General features: G+C 44.4%; 1 protein-coding gene across 1 annotated transcript in view; it reads right to left on the bottom strand.

Moving 5' to 3' along the window:
* The window catches only part of LOC106588960 (gamma-aminobutyric acid type B receptor subunit 2), a 462,346-nt gene that overhangs the window by 74,483 nt on the left and 367,165 nt on the right, over positions 1 to 20,698 (bottom strand). Inside the window, exons 12-13 of the mRNA XM_014178545.2 lie at positions 18,713 to 18,820; positions 10,276 to 10,398 (exon numbers count right to left, since the gene is read on the bottom strand). Coding sequence (XP_014034020.2) covers positions 10,276 to 10,398; positions 18,713 to 18,820 — 231 coding nt within the window. The remainder of the gene's footprint in view (positions 1 to 10,275; positions 10,399 to 18,712; positions 18,821 to 20,698) is intronic.

The raw sequence follows: 20,698 nt of genomic DNA, 5'->3' as shown, positions 1-20,698 counted from the left end.
TCACCACATTGAAGTGACAGCCAAAAACCATTTTCCTATTTTTTTTGTCTCGTGGATCAACAGTGCGGCTCTCTGCTGTTATGGGTGTCAGAAACCATGGCCGTTGCCATGGCGATGCAACACTGCAATATTTCTGCTTTGAAGCCTGCCTGCTGCAGCCTTGGAATGAGAGATGGCAAGGAGGGGGAGAAGAGAGAGAGAGAGAGAGAGAGAGAGAGAGAGAGAGAGAGAGAGAGAGGAAGAGAGAGGGAGGAGGAGAGGAATAAAGAAAGGGAGGGTGGAGGGGAAAGGAGAGGGGGGAAGAGAGAGAGAGGAGGTGGGAGAGAGAGAGGGGGAGTAGAGCGGGAGAAAGAGAGGAAGGGGAGAAGGGAGGAGAGGGGGTCTGCTGCAGGCCCCACCAGAATGCTAATCAGGCCCTCAATGGTTTGTCCTTCATTACACCAGAGACAATACTGAGGCCAGAGTAGAGGGGCTTCCACATATGGGTAACACACAAGGACACACACGCACACAGACACAGACACAGACAACAGACAACAGACAACAGACACAGACACAGACAACAGACACACACACACAAGTACTGGCAAACACACACACACACACACACACACACACACACACACACACACACACACACACACACACACACACACACACACACACACACACACACACACATTGCCTTTTCTCTAACACGGTTGTATTGATACTCACGTGTCAGTCTGTGCTGTGCATGGGGCTTAATCTGTCCGACCCAGCCAACCAATCAAATCAATCAAATGTATTTTACAAAGCCCATTTTACATCAGCAGTTGTCACTATGTACTTTACAGATACCCAGCCTGAAACCCCAAACAGCAAGCAATGCAGATGCAGAAGCACAGAGGAAAACCTCCCTCTAGCTATGACTAAAACGTCCCCTACCTCTCCTGAAACATCCTCAACGTTAACAAACACTTAATTATTCACGAGACGCAAAACGGACCTAATTGCCTTATACAGCAGAATGTCTCCAGAATTTTCCAGCAGGGCAATCCTACCTTCCTGTAGCTGTAACTAGCACGATCCTTGTTAAAGAGGCCTGCTACGGTGGGAAAAGACACTGATATTGTCACAAGCGTCGTAGTGAAGTGACCAAGGCGCAGCGTGGATAATGCTCATACTTAATTTATTATATGAGAACACTTAAACAGCAAAATAACAACGACCAAAAGTTCCGTCAGGTAAAACAACTAAACGGAAAATAACCACCCACAAAACCCAAAGGAAAACAGGCTGCCTAAGTATGGCTTCCAATCAGAGACAACGAAAGACACCTGCCTCTGATTGGAAACCATACTCGGCCAAACATGGAAAACGAAGCATAGAAAATGAAAACTAGAACAAATTCCCCTAGAAACAAACAAACCCCAAAACACACAAAACAACCCCCCTGCCACCCTCTCACCATTCTACTATGGCAAATGACCCTTTTCACTGGTCAGGACATGACAAATATGTACAGTACCAGTCAAACGTTTGGGCACACCTACTCATTCAAGGGTTTTTCTTTATTTTTAGGTGAAGCTGGTTGAGAGAATGCCAAGAGTGCGCAAAGCTGTCATTAATGCAAAGGATGGCTACTTTGAAGAATCTCAAATATAAAATATATGTTGATTTGTTTAACACTTTTTTGGTTACTACGATTCCATCTGTGTTTTTTCATAGTTTTGATGTCTTCACTATTATTCTACAATGTAGAAAATAGTAAAAATAAAGAAAAACCCTGGAATGAGTAGGTGTGTCCAAACCTTTGACTGGTACTGGATGCATCCCAAACGGCAACCTATTCCCTATTTAGTGCACTAAACCCATAGGGCTCTTTGAGATGCAACCTCCGTGCTCTGAAGGGGACATACAGGGACGAAATTAATATCTGGGGCACTAGTTTTAAGTGTGGATCAGAAAGGAGACTTGATTTAAGGCGTTAGGAGAAGGGTTTAATAGCTACATAGTGCAATTAAAACGAATGCCTTGAAGTCAGGCCATAAAACTTCTTAGGGGTCACCCTCTACCTTCTTTTATACTCATCAAGAACAAAATACTATCTCCCTCTCCCTATCTGATGCCCCTGGACCCCTCCTCATGTCTTTGTTCTGCCAGCGTACTACTGTACATCAATGGATTTTATGAAGGGCTACACAAGACAGAAACATTATTCTTGTTCCCTCCTCTTATGTTGATCCTATTAGATGATGCAGCAGCAGCCATAGCGAAGAAGATGTCCCAGTTTCGCTAACCCCTCTGTCGTTTCACGTTGCCCGCTGAATTCAGACCACCAGTTGCACCGGGGGAGGGCGTAGAGGGATTGACTTTTCACCTGGTCCCACTGGGTAACTCTTAGCTGAGCAGTGTGAGTGAAACAGTAATCGGAAAGAATTTGTGAAATCGGTGACCTGGGCTTGACTGTACTCACTTAACTGTACTCACTTAACTGTACTCACTTAACTGTACTCACTTAACTGTCGAACGGTACATACAGTGCATTCGGAACATATTCAGACGGCTTGACTTTTTCGACATTTTGTTACGTTACAGCCTTATTTTAAAATTGATTAAATAACAAAAAAATTCTCATCAATTTACACACAACACCCCATAATGACAAAGCGAAAACAGGTTTTTAGAAATGTTTGCAAAAAACAAAAAACAGAAATACCTTATTTACATAAGTATTCAGACCCTTTGCTATGAGACTCGAAATTGAGCTCAGGTGCATCCAGTCTCCGTTGATCATCCTTTATACAACTTGATTGGAGTCAACTGTGGTAAATTCAATTGATTGGACGTGTATAAGGTCCCACAGTTGACAGTGCATGTCAGAGCAAAAAAAGGTCAAAGGAATTGTCTGTAGAGCTCTGACACAGGATTGTGTCGAGGCACAGATCTGGGGAAGGGCACCAAAACATTTCTGCAACATTGAAGGTCCCCAAGAACACAGTGGCCTCCATCATTCTTAAATGGAAAAAGTTTAGAACCACCAAGGCTCTACCTAGAGCTGGCCGCTCAGCCAAACTGAGCAATCGGGGGAAAAGGACCTTGGTCAGGGAGGTAACCAAGAACCCGACGGTCACTCTGATAAAGCTCCAGAGTTCCTCTATGGAAATGGGAGAACCTTCCAAAAGGACAGCCATCTCTGCAGCACTCCATCAATCAGGCCTTTATGGTAGAGTGGCCAGACGGAAGCCACTCCTCAGTAAAAGACACATGACAGCCAGCTTGGAGTTTGCCAAAAGGCACCTAAAGGACTCTCAGACTATGAGAAACAAGATTCTCCTGTCTGATGAAACCAAGATTGAAATTTTTGGCCTGAATGCCAAGCGAACCTGGCACCATCCCTACGGTGAAGCATGCTGGTGGCAGCATCATGCTGTGGGGATGTTTTTCAGCGGCAGGGACTGGGAGACTTGTCAGGATCAAGGCAAAGATGAACAGAGCTAAGTACAGAGAGATCCTTGATGAAAACCTGCTCCAGAGCGCTCAGGACCTCAGACTGGAGTGAAGGTTCACCTTCCAACAGGACAACGACACTAAGCACACAGCCAAGACAACGCAGGAGTGGCTTCGGGACAAATCTCTGGATGTCCTTGAGTGGCCCAGCCAGAGCCCGGACTTGAACATGATCGACCATCTCTGGAGTGACCTGAAAATAGCTTGTGGCAATGCTCCCCATCCAACCTGACAGAACTTGAGAGGATCTGCAGAGAAGAATGGGAGAAACTCCCCAAATGCAGGTGTGTTAAGCTTGTAGCGTCATAACCAAGAAGACTTGAAACTGTTATCGCTGCCAAAGGTGCTTAAACAAAATACTGAGTAAAGGGTCTGAATACTTATCTAAATGTGATATTTCATTTTTCACATAAAAAATAGTTTTTGCTATGTCATTATGGGGTATTGTGTGTTGATTGATGAGGGGGAAAACAATTTAATCAATTTCAGAACAAGGCTGTAACATAACAAAATGTGGGAAAAGTCAAGGGGTCTGAATACTTTCCAAATGCACTGTATGAATGAAAGCGCACGCACGCACACGCACACACACACACACACACACACACACACACACACACACACACACACACACACACACACACACACACACACACACACACACACACACACACACACACACACACAGTGAAGTAAACACAAGATTTGCATATAAACAAACAACCTCCTACAGGTAAGTAAATCCATACATGCACATGATACACATGATCAATGTACACAGCAGGTACAGGTACATCTTAAATCAATACCATAGACTACATCCTGTTGTCTACATCTTGTTGCCCTATATGACAGACAACAACCTCTCAGCAGAGCAGACTGAACAGTGACAGTTCAGTTCAATACAGCCACATCTCTGTATACACACTATGTCCTTGGATGCCAGCCCAAGGTCGCCAGTTGTTTCTCCTCCCAGTCCTCCCAGTCCTCCTAACACATCCTGATACTAGAGGATGGAAGGAGAGAGAGAATCAGGGAGACAGAGGGAGAGGAAGGGAAAGGGGGGAGAAAACTAGGGGAGGGAAGGCAGGGAAACCATGCCTGAAGCCTTGTAAGAATCTCAGCGCATGGGTCCCAAATAGCAGCCTATTCCCTATTTCGTGCACTTTTGGCCAGAGCCCATAGGGCCATATTCCACAGGGCTTTGGTCAAAGATAGTGCACTACATGGGGAATATGTTTACATTTGGGACTCAGATTCAGAGTTAATGGTCCTTCTTCTCGCACCAATCAATCACGGCTAATCGCTCTCTCTCCCTGCGTTCCCCAGAGCGGTCCGCCATCCGGCGTAACGCCATGATCCCATCTCTCCCTCGCCATCACCGCCCGCCAAACAGTTCAGTCAGCTAGGACGCAACACCATACAACTCCAATCCCAGAGCTCTCTCTCTCGCTCTCTCTGTCTCTCTCTCTCTCTCTCTGTCTCTCTTTCTCTCTCTCTCCAATCCCAGAGCTCTCTCTCTCTCTGTCTCTCTCTCTGTCTCTCTCTGTCTCTCTCTCTGTCTCTGTCTCTCTCTCCAATCCCAGAGCTCTCTCTCTCTCTGTCTCTGTCTCTCTCTCTGTCTCTCTCTCCAATCCCAGAGCTCTCTCTCTCTCTCTCTCTCTCTCTCTCTGTCTCTCTCTCTCCAATCCCAGAGCTCTCTCTCTCTCTCTCTCTCTCTCTCTCTCTCTCCAATCCCAGAGCTCACAATCTCTCTCTCCAATCCCAGAGCTCTCTCTCCCTCTCTCTCCCCAATCCCAGAGCAATCTCTCTCTCTCTCTGTCTCTCTCTCTCTCTCTCCAATCCCAGAGCGATCTCTCTCTCTCTTTCTCTCCAATCCCAGAGCAATCTATCGCTCTCTCCAAACCCAGAACTCTCTCTCTCTAATCCCAGAGCTCACAATCTCTCTCTCCAATCCCAGAGCTCTCTCTCCCTCTCTCTCTCCAATCCCAGAGCTCACAATCTCTCTCTCCAATCCCAGAGCTCTCTCTCCCTCTCTCTCCCCAATCCCAGAGCAATCTCTCTCTCTCTCTCCAATCCCAGAGCGATCTCTCTCTCTCTCTTTCTCTCTAATCCCAGAGCAATCTATCGCTCTCTCCAAACCCAGAGCTCTCTCTCTCTAATCCCAGAGCAATCTATCGCTCTCTCCAAACCCAGAGCTCTCTCTCTCTAATCCCAGAGCTCACAATCTCTCTCTCCAATCCCAGAGCTCTCTCTCCCTCTCTCTCTCCAATCCCAGAGCGATCTCTCTCCAATCCCAGAGCTCACAATCTCTCTCTCCAATCCCAGAGCTCTCTCTCCCTCTCTCTCCCTCTCTCTCTCCAATCCCAGAGCGATCTCTCTCCAATCCCAGAGCGCTCTCTCTCTCTCTCTCCACTCCCAGAGCTCTCTCTCTCTCTCTAATCCCAGAGCTCTCTCTCTCTCTCTACTATCCCAGAGTGCTCTCTCTCTCCAATCCAAGAGCTCTCTCTCTCTCTGTCTCTCTCTGTCTCTCTCTCTGTCTCTCTCTCCAATCCCAGAGCTCTCTCTCTCTCTCTCTCTCTCTCTCTCTGTCTCTCTCTCTGTCTCTCTCTCTGTCTCTCTCTCCAATCCCAGAGCTCTCTCTCTCTCTCTCTCTCTCTCTCTCTCTCTCTCTCTCCAATCCCAGAGCTCTCTCTCTCTCTCTCTCTCTCTCTCTCTCTCTCTCTCTCTCTCTCAATCCCAGAGCGCTCTCTCAATTCAATTCAATTTCAATTCAATTGGATTTATTGGCATGGGAAACAAGGTTGCTGTTGACGCATATCCCACGGTAGTTATTGGGGTCAGATTTGTCTCCACTTTTGTGGATTGGGGTGATCAGTCCTTGGTTCCAAATATTGGGGAAGATGCCAGAGCTAAGGATGATGTTAAAGAGCTTTAGTATAGCCAGTTGAAACTTATGGTCTGTATATTTTATTTTACTTAGGATACCATCAACACCACAGGCCTTTTTGGGTTGGAGGGTTTGTATTTTGTCCTGTAGCTCATTCAAGGTAATTGGAAAATCCAGTGGGTTCTTGTAGTATTTAATAGCTAATTCTAAGATTTGAATGTGATCATGTATATGTTTTTGCTGTTTGTTTTTCGTTATAAAGCCAAAAAGATTGGAGAAGTGGTTTACCCATACATCTCCATTTTGGATAGATAATTCTTTGTGTTGTTGTTTGTTTAGTGTTTTCCAATTTTCCCAGGAGTGGCTAGATTCTATGGATTCTTCAATTACATTGAGCTGATTTCTGACGTGCTGTTCCTTCTTTTTCTGTATTGTTTCAGTGATTCACCATAGTGAAGGCGTAGACTCAGGTTTATGTTTTTGGTTGGACAGGTTTCTCAATTTCTTTCTTAGGTTTTTGCATTCTCCATCAAACCATTTGTCATTTTTGTTCATTTTCTTCGGTTTTTAATTTTAGATTTTTAGATTTGATAGGGAAGCTGAGAGGTGAAATATACTGTTAAGAGTTTCTACTGTCAGGTTTACACCTTCACTATTACAGTGGAATGTTTTATCCAGGAAGTTGTCTAAAAGGGATTGAATTTGTTGTTGCCTAATTGTTTTTTTGGTAGGTTTCCATACTACATTCCTTCCATCTATAGCATTTCTTAATGTTACTCAGTTCCTTTGACTTTGATGCCTCATGATTGATTATTGCTCTGTTCAAGTAGACTGTGATTTTGCTGTGATCTGATAGGGCTGCAGTTGGCTGACTGTGAACGCTCTGAGAGACTCTGGGTTGAGGTCAGTGATAAAGTAGTCTACAGTACTACTGCCAAGAGATGAGCTATAGGTGTACCTACCATAGGAGTCCCCTTGAAGCCTACCATTGACTATGTACATACCCAGCATGCGACAGAGCTGCAGGAGTTGTGACCCTCTCTCTCCAATCCCAGAGCTCTCTCTCTCTCTCTCTCTCTCACTCCAATTCAAGAGCTCGCTCTCTCTCTCTCTCCAATCCCAGAGCGCTCTCTCTCTCTCTCTCTCCAATCCCAGAGTGCTCTCTTGCTCGCTCGCTCTCTCGCTCTCTCTCTCGCTCTCTCTCGCTCTCTCTCGCTCTCCTTCTCTTTCTCTCTCCAATCCCAGAGTTCTCTCTCTCTCTCAATTCAATTCAATTCAATTCAAGGGGCTTTATTGGCATGGGAAACATATGTTAACATTGCCAAAGCAAGTGAGGTAGATAATATACAAAAGTGAAATAAACAATATAAATGAACAGTAAACATTACACTCACAGAAGTTCCAAAAGAATAAAGACATTACAAATGTCATATAATGTATATATACAGTGTTGTAACGATGTACAAATGGTTAAAGTACAAAAGGGAAAATAAATAAGCATAAATATGGGCTGTATTTACAATGGTGTTTGTACTTCACTGGTTGACCTTTTCTTGTGGCAACAGGTCACAAATCTTGCTGCTGTGATGGCACACTGTGGTATTTCACCCAGTAGATAGGAGAGTTTATCAAAATTGGGTTTGTTTTCGAATTCTTTGTGGATCTATGTAATCTGAGGGAAATATGTGTCTCTATTATGGCCATACATTGGGCAGGAGGGTAGGAAGTGCAGCTCAGTTTCCACCTCATTTTGTGGGCAATGTGCATATAGGCTGTCTTCTCTCACTCACTCACTCACTCACTCACTCACTCACTCACTCACTCACTCACTCACTCACTCACTCACTCACTCACTCACTCACTCACTCACTCACTCACTCACTCACTCACTCACTCACTCACTCACTCACTCACTCACTCACTCACTCACTCACTCACTCACTCACTCACTCACTCACTCACTCACTCACTCACTCCCTCACTCACTCACTCACTCACTCACTCACTCACTTCTCCTGTCTCTTGGCCCAGTGGAGCCAGGCTCTCCAGGCTCCTGAACTCCACAGCCCAGCCCAGCCCAGCCCAGCCCAGCCCAGCCCAGGCATGCAGAGCCACATCCAGGGGATAGGCTCATACTCAGAGAGGCTAATACATTCACTCCACTACATTGACTTTGGGCTGTAAGAACACTCCATTGACTTGGAGCTGTGAGAACACCATGGGTTGGAAGGTTTTAACTCAGTGACCCAAAATAAAAACGCTGTCTTTTCCTTTCCAAGAAGCATAAAGAAACCAGAGTGTGAATGTGTTGTGACCTGCTGCTTTGGGGACTGTAACCAGCTAAGCACTACTTATCATTTCAGAGGCATCTCGTTTAATAGAAGTCACAGAAAAGTAATTGACTCCAAGGGAGAGTTTCATCCTTCCATCCCACCTTTTTCCCCCGCAGGACCAAGCAGAGTAAACAAACATGAAAAAGCAACAGCTTCACGTCGGGTCAATAGCATCAAAGAACTTTCAAAGAACCTCCCCCAACCCTCCCGGAATCCTCCCGGAATACACCACTGAGGGCCGCCTTTCATCACGACTCTGCACCCTGAACTTCCAATCCCACTGCTGATTTGTCGAAGGTCACCAGGGCTCTTTAAAACATCTCAACCAATGGCGTTGGCGTTTAGAGAGGACGTTGCCCTGTCAGAAGCTCCGATCTTGACTGGCTCTGAGGAGCTGAGGAGGTGTCTGGAGGAGTTGAAAGGATTTCTTAATTAGCTCTGAACATCCACTTAGTCCGTACCCCCGGTGTACCCTGACGAGTCTGTGCCCACCGCTAACAACATCAAAGGCCAATCGACTTTGGAAGTCAAATTTAGATCTGTAATTCGGTTTGCTGTTAAACCGTGATGGTGGGATGGTAGTTAGTGGGCTGTCATGCAAACAGACTCTTTGCTGTATTAGAAGAGCCTATTAAGATGTACAGTACAACAATGTTCATTTGTGGAGGATATTTGACTGATCAAAGTTTCGCTCCGGTCACAAGACACATAATACAGTATACCCACTGTTACAGACACACAGAACAATAATCAATCAACAACAATCATCCAGCTTCCTTTATAGTGTTTAGTGACCTAAATAACAGTTACAGCAGCAATATCAATCACAGTTTTAACAAAGCCAAACATTACAGTCACCATCTCTAACTACTAATCACTCATGACAGTTTGTGGTCCAAATATGGTGTGTCAGGATCCAAAAAGCCATTCACACTCCAAACAGTCCTGTCAAAGCAAAATCCACCCCTCAATCAATCCTGGCAAGGCTAAGTTTACCCCAACCAATCCTGGCAAGGCTAAGTCCAACCGTAATCAAACCTAGCAAGGTGAAGTCCATCCCTCAACTAATCCTGGCAGAGCTGAGTCCACCAGCTCTCTACACATCGGCCCTTACCCAGTAGCAGGGGTAGAGGGTTGCCAAGTGTTTCTTTCCGGCATGCCTTGCCAACACCCCACATCCCAGCTGGCTTGGTGAGGAGAGGGTCTGGCTAGCAGAAGAGGACAGGAGGTGGCAGAGTGGCTCATATCCTCCTGAACCAAAAATAACCACAACGAAGCCTGCTGCTGATCTGGCCTCACTGGCGGACATGTTGGTGCCCCAGATCCAGAACCATTATCCCTATTAGTGAATCTAGTGGTGCCACCAAGACGTGGGTGTTAGATTGTGGTGAATAAGGGCCCAGAATTTACCCCAGTCAGTTATGGCAAGGAAATACTCTGGGTCCTTGTAATACTCTACAATTATAGGGGGCAGTTTTTCCCCGGAAAGGTCACATGACAAACGTGGTCAGAGTATGTTTTTGTTAATATAAATGGGAGAAAAATGGTGGTCAGATGTACCTCCAAGCTGTACTCCTCCACGGTCCTCTTCAGCGGATCAACGATCTGCCAGCAGATGAGGATGCACAGGTCAATCAGCAGCATCCCACCCACAATGATCAGCAGCTTCTGGTCCTTGATAATCTGGAGGGAAGAAGAGAAGAGAGAGAATGATAGGGGAGAGAGGGTGAGAGAGGTGGCAGTAGGTACACTTTTAGAAAAAGGGACATGTACTTGGAAAGGGCTCTACCTGGAACCAAAAAGGGCTCTACCTGGAACCAAAAAGGGCTCTACCTGGAACCAAAAAGGGCTCTACCTGGAACCAAAAAGGTTGTCCTACATTGACACACGAAGGTAGCTCCTTTTTAAATGTAGGGAGGGTAGGGAGGGATGAGAGGTAGGATACAGTGAGCTGGTAAAAGACACCAACCTGAGCGGGAGTCGCATAAATCAACAAAGACCCTCTTTTGTGTTGGTGAACTTTAGAGGATGAAAGGTGGGCCACCCCGCCCCCTCCCGTCTGATCTTTATTTTGAACAGCGTTTGACCCCGCCGCCATCCACATCAAAGCAAAGGTCAGGAGAACACAGACACGGACGCACTTGAGAGAAATCACTTCATATAAATGATATGGTCTCTCTTTAACACTCTCCCTCTCTCTCTCTCTCGCTCCCTCTCTCTCCACCACCACAGACAGAAGACGGTGGACTCAGAATGGAATGGGGAATTGGTTTAACACTCTCTCTCTCTCTCCACCGCCACAAGACAGTGGACTCAGAATGGAATGGGGGATTGGTTTTGATGTGCCATCTTCTGATGGCTACTGGGATTGGACAAATAGGAGAGAGGAACGTTGTGTGTATTACAAAGAGACAGGGACTGGCGATGTATTCAAGGTGCCAGAGGCTTCCAAATAGCTACAATAACTACAAGTTACTGTCTGACCGTAACCACAGAGCTATAATTAGATTGTATATGTATTACCGCAACAATGTTCTCAGTCTCTGAGCATCATAGAAAATGAAAGGACACAGGGCCAGAATAGATGATCTTTAATGTAAATGAAATCGAAAATTTAATAATACTAATTCAAATAATCATTATATCACTCAGAATGTCGGAAGAATCATATCAGAAGATTGACCGTGGTCTAATGTCCCTTTGGCCAAGACAGATGTCAAATTAATAAATGATCACATTCTGCTATTCCCAATGGGACATAGTGTTGTTGTGTACTGGATACAAGGGACATGTACTGGATACAGGGGACATGTACACCACCTACAGTATCTGAGTGAATCTGTATAGCTGTGCCCCATAATAAATAAATATGCTCTCTGCTCTCTGCTCTCCGTTACCTCAGGTCTGCTAACATTAGAGCTGGCTACATCAGGCCAGCTAACGTTAGAGCTGGCTATATCAGGCCAGCTAACGTTAGAGCTGGCTATATCAGGCCTGCTAACATTAGAGCTGGCTACATCAGACCTGCTAACATTAGAGCTGGCTATATCAGGCCTGCTAACATTATAGCTGGCTATATCAGGTCTGCTAACATTAGAGCTGGCTACATCAGGCCAGCTAACGATAGAACTGGCTACATCAGGCCTGCTAACATTAGAGCTGGCTACATCAGACCTGCTAACATTAGAGCTGGCTACATCAGGCCAGCTAACATTAGAGCTGGCTATATCAGGTCTGCTAACATTAGAGCTGGCTATATCAGGTCTGCTAACATTAGAGCTGGCTATATCAGGTCTGCTAACATTAGAGCTGGCTATATCAGGCCTGCTAACATTAGAGCTGGCTATATCAGGTCTGCTAACATTAGAGCTGGCTATATCAGGCCTGCTAACATTAGAGCTGGCTACATCAGGTCTGCTAACATTAGAGCTGGCTACATCAGGTCAGCTAACATTAGAGCTGGCTACATCAGGTCTGCTAACATTAGAGCTGGCTACATCAGGTCTGCTAACATTAGAGCTGGCTACATCAGGCCAGCTAACGTTAAAGCTGGCTACATCAGGTCTGCTAACATTAGAGCTGGCTACATCAGGCCTGCTAACATTAGAGCTGGCTACATCAGGCCTGCTTTCTTTATTGCATTTTAAATGCTTCTGCCTACCCTGGTGGCAGTATTTCTATATTCTACTGCTGATTCATCATTAAAAGCATGGGGATGTGGACTGTGTGAACTGTAGAATACACTGTGCACACTAGTTGTGATCAGGGAACAGAGCAGTATGCTTTCAAGGCCCTGATCCGTGGGGAATGGGATCGTAAGGGATGATCAAACGTTTGCATAGGGATGTGTATTTATTTCAGTATGAAATACACAGCTCATATCAGATCATGTACACACACGCGTGAGGTCACTGTTCTGTGTGAGCTTGTACATTATTATGTGGACACTATGTACACTATGTTTTATCTTCTCTATGTGTGTACACATTAGTGTGTGTGTGTGTCTGTGTGTATGTCTGTGTGTGTGTGTGTGTGTCTGTGTGTGTGTGTGTGTGTGTGTGTGTGTGTGTGTGTGTGTGTGTGTGTGTGTGTGTGTGTGTGTGTGTGTGTGTGTGTGTGTGTGTGTGTGTGTGTGTGTGTGTGTGTGTGTCTGTGCGCAGTTTTCATTGTGTGTGTGCGATGGTGTGTGTCCGAAGCTGTATCTCACTATGTGCTCGTCCAAGAATACTCTAAAGTAAATCTCAGAGACAGACTACCAGGCAGACACGGAGGGAGGCTGCAGAGCAGCCTGTTTGATTGACAGGCCCTGTGCTTACCCAACACTGAACCAGGCCTCTTTAAGGAGTGAAGGAGTGCTGGGCGAACCTTGCCGAGCGGAACACTTATTGAGCACACCCTGATTTACAGTCTTCTCTCTGAGGGAGGGGGGGAAGGAGGGACGGAGATGGAGGGACTGACGAAGGGACGGAGGGACTGATGAAGAGATGGGCAAACATCACTGCGGTTCCATGGCAAACCCCCAGCAACACTCTGATGACTGACAACAGCTATCACTTCACTCAGCCAAAGCCCCTGCACTCAATCAGTGTGTGTGGGGAGGGAGGGAAAAGGAGGGGAAGGAGGGAGCTAGGTTAACTGCTGCCCGACAGACAGATCCTGGCCCTGCTCAACCACCAGGGAATAGGTCTTTAGATTTAAGGGCTGTCTAGCTCCACCTGGGGAGCACTCAGTTTAGTCTCTCTGCTCTGATGGACAAGGAGGAGGAGGAGGAGGAGGAACAAGAAGAGGAGGAAGAGGAGGAGGAACAAGAGGAAGAGGAGAAAGAAGAAGAAGAAGAGGAGGAACAAGAAGAGGAGGAACAAGAGGAAGAAGAAGCGGAGGAGGAGGAAGAGAGGAGGAAAAACTGAGTCTGCATAATTGCCATAGCAACACATTTCACAGGAGCAAGAGCTGTTTCGTTGTTGTATTTTGTTTTTCTTTGAATTATGAATAAAAAATGTATCTTTTTAGAAGTTAACACAAAAGATCATCCCTTTTTTTAGCACATTTGAAGATATCAAAATGTGCTTGTGTTTCAGATGACCGCAGAATTAAAGGAGAGATGCAAACCAGCACTGAACCTGTCCCTGTCTCGTTCCATCTTTAAATATTTTCTCTCTCTCTCTCTCTCTCTCTCTCTCTCTCTCTCTCTCTCTCTGCCTCCCACGCACTCTCTCTCTCCCACTCTCTCTGACAGCTCTCCCACACTCCCTCCTGCAGCCGTTGCCATCCGACACATCTATCCAGGATGTGATGTGAGGTGGACTATAAATATCAAAAGGCCAGCAGAGATGCTGCCACAGAGGCCTGGCAAGCCTTTACATAATCACACCAGCTACAAAGTCATATTGTGTCAGATAGATATTGGTTTGCTGTTTTGTATTTCTATTGAAGAGAGGAATGGAAATATGTCAATCGAAAACAGGTCAGTGGGTAGAGTGTGTGTTACAGAAAAGCACACACACATACGGAAGCAAGGATGCAAACACACAAGCATGCGCGCAAGCACACAAACACACACAAACACACAGCCCTTTAATCCTGTAAAAAACTGCAGGCTTAAACAACGAGATGAATCACCACTCTCCCTGATGATCAGCCAGTCTCACACAGCAGTAACATAAACCCCACACACATTCCATCAGGTTCACCACAGGGAGTATGTGTGTGCGCTTGTGTGCGTGTGCACTGAACATAGAACAAAAGGTGTGTGCGGTAAATTCTTTAGTGCTTGAGTCAAACTCTAGCTTGGATTTTTCAGCTTGACTTTTTCTAGAGAAAGATCACAGCAGCATCATATACCCAGGGGGAGCTCCAGCTGTCCCTGAACTGTGTGTGTGTGTGTGTGTGTGTGTGTGTGTGTGTGTGTGTGTGCGTGCGTGCGTGCGTGCGTGCGTGCGTGTGTGCGTGCGTACAGTTTGAGCTGAGCAGAGTGTCTGTAATGCTTTTTGTGGCTGGATCGTTGCAGCTCCTCTGGGGCTTGGGGTGACTGAGTGGGGCTAACAACCTGCCTTGCTGCTGGGCCTCTCACTGGGAGAAAAACACCACTTCTTAGGTCTGCTACAGTAGTTACTCAGTTACATACATGTAGTTTGAGGAAATGTTTTGGTTGAAAAAGAGCATCACCAAGTGTAAAAGGTGCTGGTTTAGATCTAGGTACAACTGTTAGAAGATGTGGTAGTGACCAGTAGGAAACCGATCATATTAAATGGCATGGGAGGAGATGGCTGCTGCTTTACGGACTCCTAAACAATTGTGCTATTGTGTGTGTTTTTTCACATTATTTGTAACTTATTTTGTACATAATGTTTCTGCCACCGTGTCTTATGACCGAAAATAGCTTTTTCATATCAGGGCAGCGATTACTCACCTCGTACTGGACTAAAATATTTTTTCTTTAACGAGTCAGACGCGAAGGATTTACTTCAGACACCCGACAAGGCCAACATCCCCGTAATTCACATGAGAAGGAGACAGAGATATCGGGGACGTAGGTCGGGGTGCCTTGTAAGGATCTGACGGCGAATGGGTAATCTGCCTCTACCACCAGTCCTATTAGACAACATACAATCATTGGATAACAAAATAGACGAGCTACAATCACAAATATCATACCAACGGGACATTTAAAAACTGTAATATCTTATATTTCACTGAGTCGTGCATGGATAAAATACAGCTGCCGGGTTTTACGCTGCATCGGCAAGATAGAACAGCTGCCTCCGGTAAGACAAGGGGTGGTGGTCTGTGTAACATTTGTAAACAACAGCTGGTGCACAAAATCTAATATTAAGGAAGTCTTGAGGTTTTGCATGCCTAAGGGATAGAATCTCATGATGAGCTGTAGACCACACTATCTACCAAGAGAGTTTTCATTTATATTTTTTGTAGCTGTCTATTTACCATCACAAACCGATGCTGGCACTAAGACCGCACTCAGTGAGCTGTATAAGGCCATAAGCAAACAGGAAAACTAAACATGTTTGCATCACTGCCTGGTACGGCAACTGCTCGGCCCCGTTGGCCGCAAGGCACTATCGAGGGTAGTGCGTACGGCCCAGTACATCACTGGGGCCAAGCTTCCTGCCATCCAGGACCAACAGTGAAGAAAAAAGGTATTTGATCCCCTGCTGATTTTGTACATTTGCCCACTGACAAAGAAATGATCAGTCTATAATTTTAATGGTAGGTTTATTTGAACAGTGAGAGACAGAATAACAACAACAAAAATCCTGAAAAACGCATGTCAAAAATGTTATAAAATGATTTACATTTTAATGAGGGAAATAAGTATTTGACCCCTCTGCAAAATATGACTTAGTACTTGGTGGCAAAACCCTTGTTGGCAATCACAGAGGTCAGACTTTTCTTGTAGTTGGCCACCAGGTTTGCACACATCTCAGGAGGGATTTTGTCCCACTCCTCTTTGCAGATCTTCTCCAAGTCATTAAGGTTTCGAGGCTGACGTTTGGCAACTCGAATCTTCAGCTCCCTCCACAGATTTTCTATGGGATTAAGGTCTGGAGACTGGCTAGGCCACTCCAGGACCTTAATGTGCTTCTTCTTGAGCCACTTCTTTGTTGCCTTGGCCGTGTGTTTTGGGTCATTGTCATGCTGGAATACCCATCCATGACACATTTTCAATGCCCTGGCTGAGGGAAGGAGGTTCTCACCCAAGATTTGACGGTACATGGCCCTGTCCATTGTCCCTTTGATGCGGTGAAGTTGTCCTGTCCCCTTAGCAGAAAAGCACCCCCAAAGCATAATGTTTCCACCTCCATGTTTGACGGTGGGGATGGTGTTCTTGGGGTCATAGGCAGCATTCCTCCTCCTCCAAACACGGCGAGTTGAGTTGATGCCAAAGAGCTCCATTTTGGTCTCATCTGACCACAACACTTTCACCCAGTTGTCCTCTGAATCATTCAGATGTTCATTGGCAAACTTCAGACGGGCATGTATATGTGCTTTCTTGAGCAGGGGGACCTTTCGGGCGCTGCAGGATTTCAGTCCTTCACGGCGTAGTATGTTACCAATTGTTTTCTTGGTGACTATGGTCCCAGCTGCCTTGAGATCATTGACAAGATCCTCCTGTGTAGTTCTGGGCTGATTCCTCACCGTTCTCATGATCATTGCAACTCCACGAGGTGAGATCTTGCATGGAGCCCCAGGCCGAGGGAGATTGATAGTTCTTTTGTGTTTCTTCCATTTGCAAATAATCGCACCAACTGTTGTCACCTTCTCACTTAGCTGCTTGGCGATGGTCTTGTAGTCCATTCCAGCCTTGTGTAGGTCTACAATCTTGTCCCTGACATCCTTGGAGAGCTCTTTGGTCTTGGCCATGGTGGAGAGTTTGGAATCTGATTGATTGATTGCTTCTGTGGACAGGTGTCTTTTATACAGGTAACAAACTGAGATTAGGAGCACTCCCTTTAAGAGTGTGCTCCAAATCTCAGCTCGTTACCTGTATAAAAGACACCTGGGAGCCATAAATCTTTCTGATTGAGAGGGGGTCAAATACTTATTTCCCTCATTAAAATGCAAATCAATATATAACATTTTTAATATGCGCTTTTCTGGATTTTTTTTAATTTATTCTGTCTCTCACTGTTCAAATAAACCTACCATTAAAATTATAGACTGATCATTTCTTTGTCAGTGGGCAAACGTACAAAATCAGCAGGGGATCAAATACTTTTTTCCCTCATTGTATATACCTTAGCAACATTGTCACAGGCAGCAACCTGGAAGCTCCCCTTGTGATTGCTACTTGATAACCAGATTGTGATAGAGCTGCATACTTGCTCCGAGGCGAGGGGTAAAGTGTTTTGTTTTGCAAACCCTGAAAATGTGGTCAGCAACAATATCACATAACAGTCCCTCCCCTTCTCTCTTCTACACCTTCTTCTCCCTCCATTCATTTTTTATCTGACATAATGCATGTGTAGTGACACAGGAATCAGTGGACTAAGAAGCTGCTAGCTGCTGTTAACCAGTGAGGATTTCTCTATCAGAGTCCATAATGGCCAATTATGGTTCTAGGCTCCTGCGTTCTGCTTGAGTGCAGCCAGCCTCAGCAGACCAGACCGTGTGACTACCACAATATACTGCTGCTTGTTCACAGCAACAGAAAACTCTCTCTTCCTTCAACTAACTGGTTTACACAAAAAACTAAATGACCTTGGCTAGTCTGATGTTGATAGTCTCTTCTAAAGAAGGGGAGTTAGCATGTTAATCCGGCATGTGCGCTCCGTTGCTCATAAAGCAGGTCCCAGACCTGTGGCTGTAATCTCTTCCTTGTGGTGACACTATTGCTTTGTCCCATATGGCACCCTATTCCCTACATAATGCACTACTTTTAGACAGAGCCTTATGTTAGTGCAGTATATAGGGGACAGGGTGCCATTTGGGACAAAACCTGTACGCATGTTGGCTACTAGCATCTTTCCACAACCTGAACACTGTCAGCTACTGTATTAGCAGAGTGACCAACGAGGCAGGATCGGTGTCAAATCTATTCAGCCGATTCAGGAAGTGAATAGAAATGCAATACTTAAAATGTAAACGTTCACCTTGAAATTGATTTGACTGAATGGAAATGGAAGGGACCCCATTCACCTCATTCATAAGACAAGGCAATTGTCAATGCTGGTGCATAATGATGACGAAATGGTGATAATAGTAATAATAATAATAATAATAATAATTAATCATCATCATCATCATTCCACATAATACAATTTTAGTAAAAACAGACGCCACTACTTCCTGCTGTTGGCCATCATTTTGGCCATGAGACCACACAGGTAGTGATTTTATTTTCTTCACTACTATCATATTTTTTGTTGTTTATTAGATACGGTACAGATAGAGAGGAGAGACAGGAAGAGTAGCAATGGGTTGGATTGGAATCCATGCTGCAGCAGTGTTCCATGGGCAGCAGCTCACTACTTTTCCTCACCTTTTTCTTCATCTTGACGTTCTTGAAGATAGCATGGACTCTCCAGGTCTTGGCAAACATGGCACCAAACGCTGTCGTGTAGCCCACAATGAGGATCCATGTTCGCACCTGCAAGACGAGGACAGAAACAGTCAGAAGCTGTCAAAGAGCTGGACTAAAACAAAGATCTAGACTGACAAGATGTTAGCATTTATTTTTTCTTAGCCGACAAATTCACTAAAAGTGCACTAAAAATAGTCAGAATCCTTTCATAATTCCATGAAAGTGAATGTGCAAACTTCAGAGGAAGTCGAATACGAGCATCATGGCTGTCAAACTTATGAATATGTGTTATTAAAAAGAGAGACCTAGCAGCATCTCCCAACTTGAAATCCAAGGATATTAAAACAAACCAAATACTATGGTGCCTTCTGTAGGCTATATCTGGATTTAGAATGAGTTGTAACTAAATAAGAGCAACAAAGCTATATCCTGTAATAACTCCCACAGTATCTAATTTAACAAGCCGGAAAAACACTACTTTAACACCCACTGCACTAAATGCTGTTTGTGTTTGTTTGTCTGTCTGTTGAAAGGCATTCTTGGCAGGGAGTCACAATAGAACAGACCAAGGCAGGAGATTCAGCAGCAACCCTATTCTCCCCCCAGTGTTGCATGAGGAAAATAGGAGCCCTGCTGAAAGAGACCATTCTAGGGGCCCCTTGACAAATGACTAGGTCTGGTCTGTGTGGGGGATGAAAAAGATATATGACTGTAAATCAAATCAAAGTTTATTAGTCGCATACACCGATTTGAAGTTGCTATTGCTGGTGCAGCGTAATACCTATGTTTCTAGCTCCAACAGTGCAATAATACCTAGCAATACAAAACAATCCACAAAAAATCGAACAAATAAAAGAAAGAAATTAAGAAATGTCGGAACGACTTCAATTAACAACACAAATAGCACTGTAACAGTAATCCAAATCCAATCTGTATATACACCGGATGAATTTACACAATATATACTAAGAATGATATGTACAGCAGTAGATATATTATAGTGGGATAATGATATGTACAGCAGTAGATATATTAAACTGGGAGAATGATATGAACAGCAGTAGATATATTAAACTGGGAGAATGATATGTACAGCAGTAGATATATTATAGTGGGAGAATGATATGTACAAGAGTATATATATTATAGTGGCATAACGATATGTACAGCAGTAGATATATTATAGTGGGCGAATGATATTTACAGCATTAGATATATTAAACTGGGAGAATGATATGTACAGCAGTAGATATATTATAGTGGGAGAATGATATTTACAGCAGTATATATATTATAGTAGCATAATGATATGTACAGCAGTAGATATATTATAGTGGGAGAATGATATGTACAGCAGTAGATATATTAGAGTGGGAGAATGATATGAACAGCAGTAGATATATTATAGTGGGAGAATGATATGTACAGCAGTAGATATATTAAACTGGGAGAATGAAATGTACAGCAGTAGATATATTAAACTGGGAGAATGATATGTACAGCAGTAGATATATTATAGTGGGAGAATGATATGTACAGCAGTAGATATATTAGAGTGGGAGAATGATATGTACAGCAGTAGATATATTAAACTGGGAGAATGATATGAACAGCAGTAGATATATTATAGTGGGAGAATTATATGTATAGCAGTAGATATATTGTAGTGGGAGAAAGATATGTACAGCAGTAGATATATTAGAGTGGGAGAATGATATGAACAGCAGTAGATATATTATAGTGGGAGAATGATATGTACAGCATTAGATATATTGAACTGGGAGAATGATATGTACAGCAGTAGATATATTAAACTGGGAGAATGATATGTACAGTAGTAGATATATTATAGTGGGAGAATGATATGTACAGCAGTATATATATTAGAGTGGGAGAATGATATGAACAGCAGTAGATATATTATAGTGGGAGAATGATATGTAC

This window comes from Salmo salar, chromosome ssa27, assembly GCF_905237065.1.
Source record: "Salmo salar chromosome ssa27, Ssal_v3.1, whole genome shotgun sequence".
In the NCBI taxonomy this organism is placed as follows: Eukaryota; Metazoa; Chordata; class Actinopteri; order Salmoniformes; family Salmonidae; genus Salmo; species Salmo salar.
This window is presented reverse-complemented; position numbering and strand designations above follow the sequence as displayed.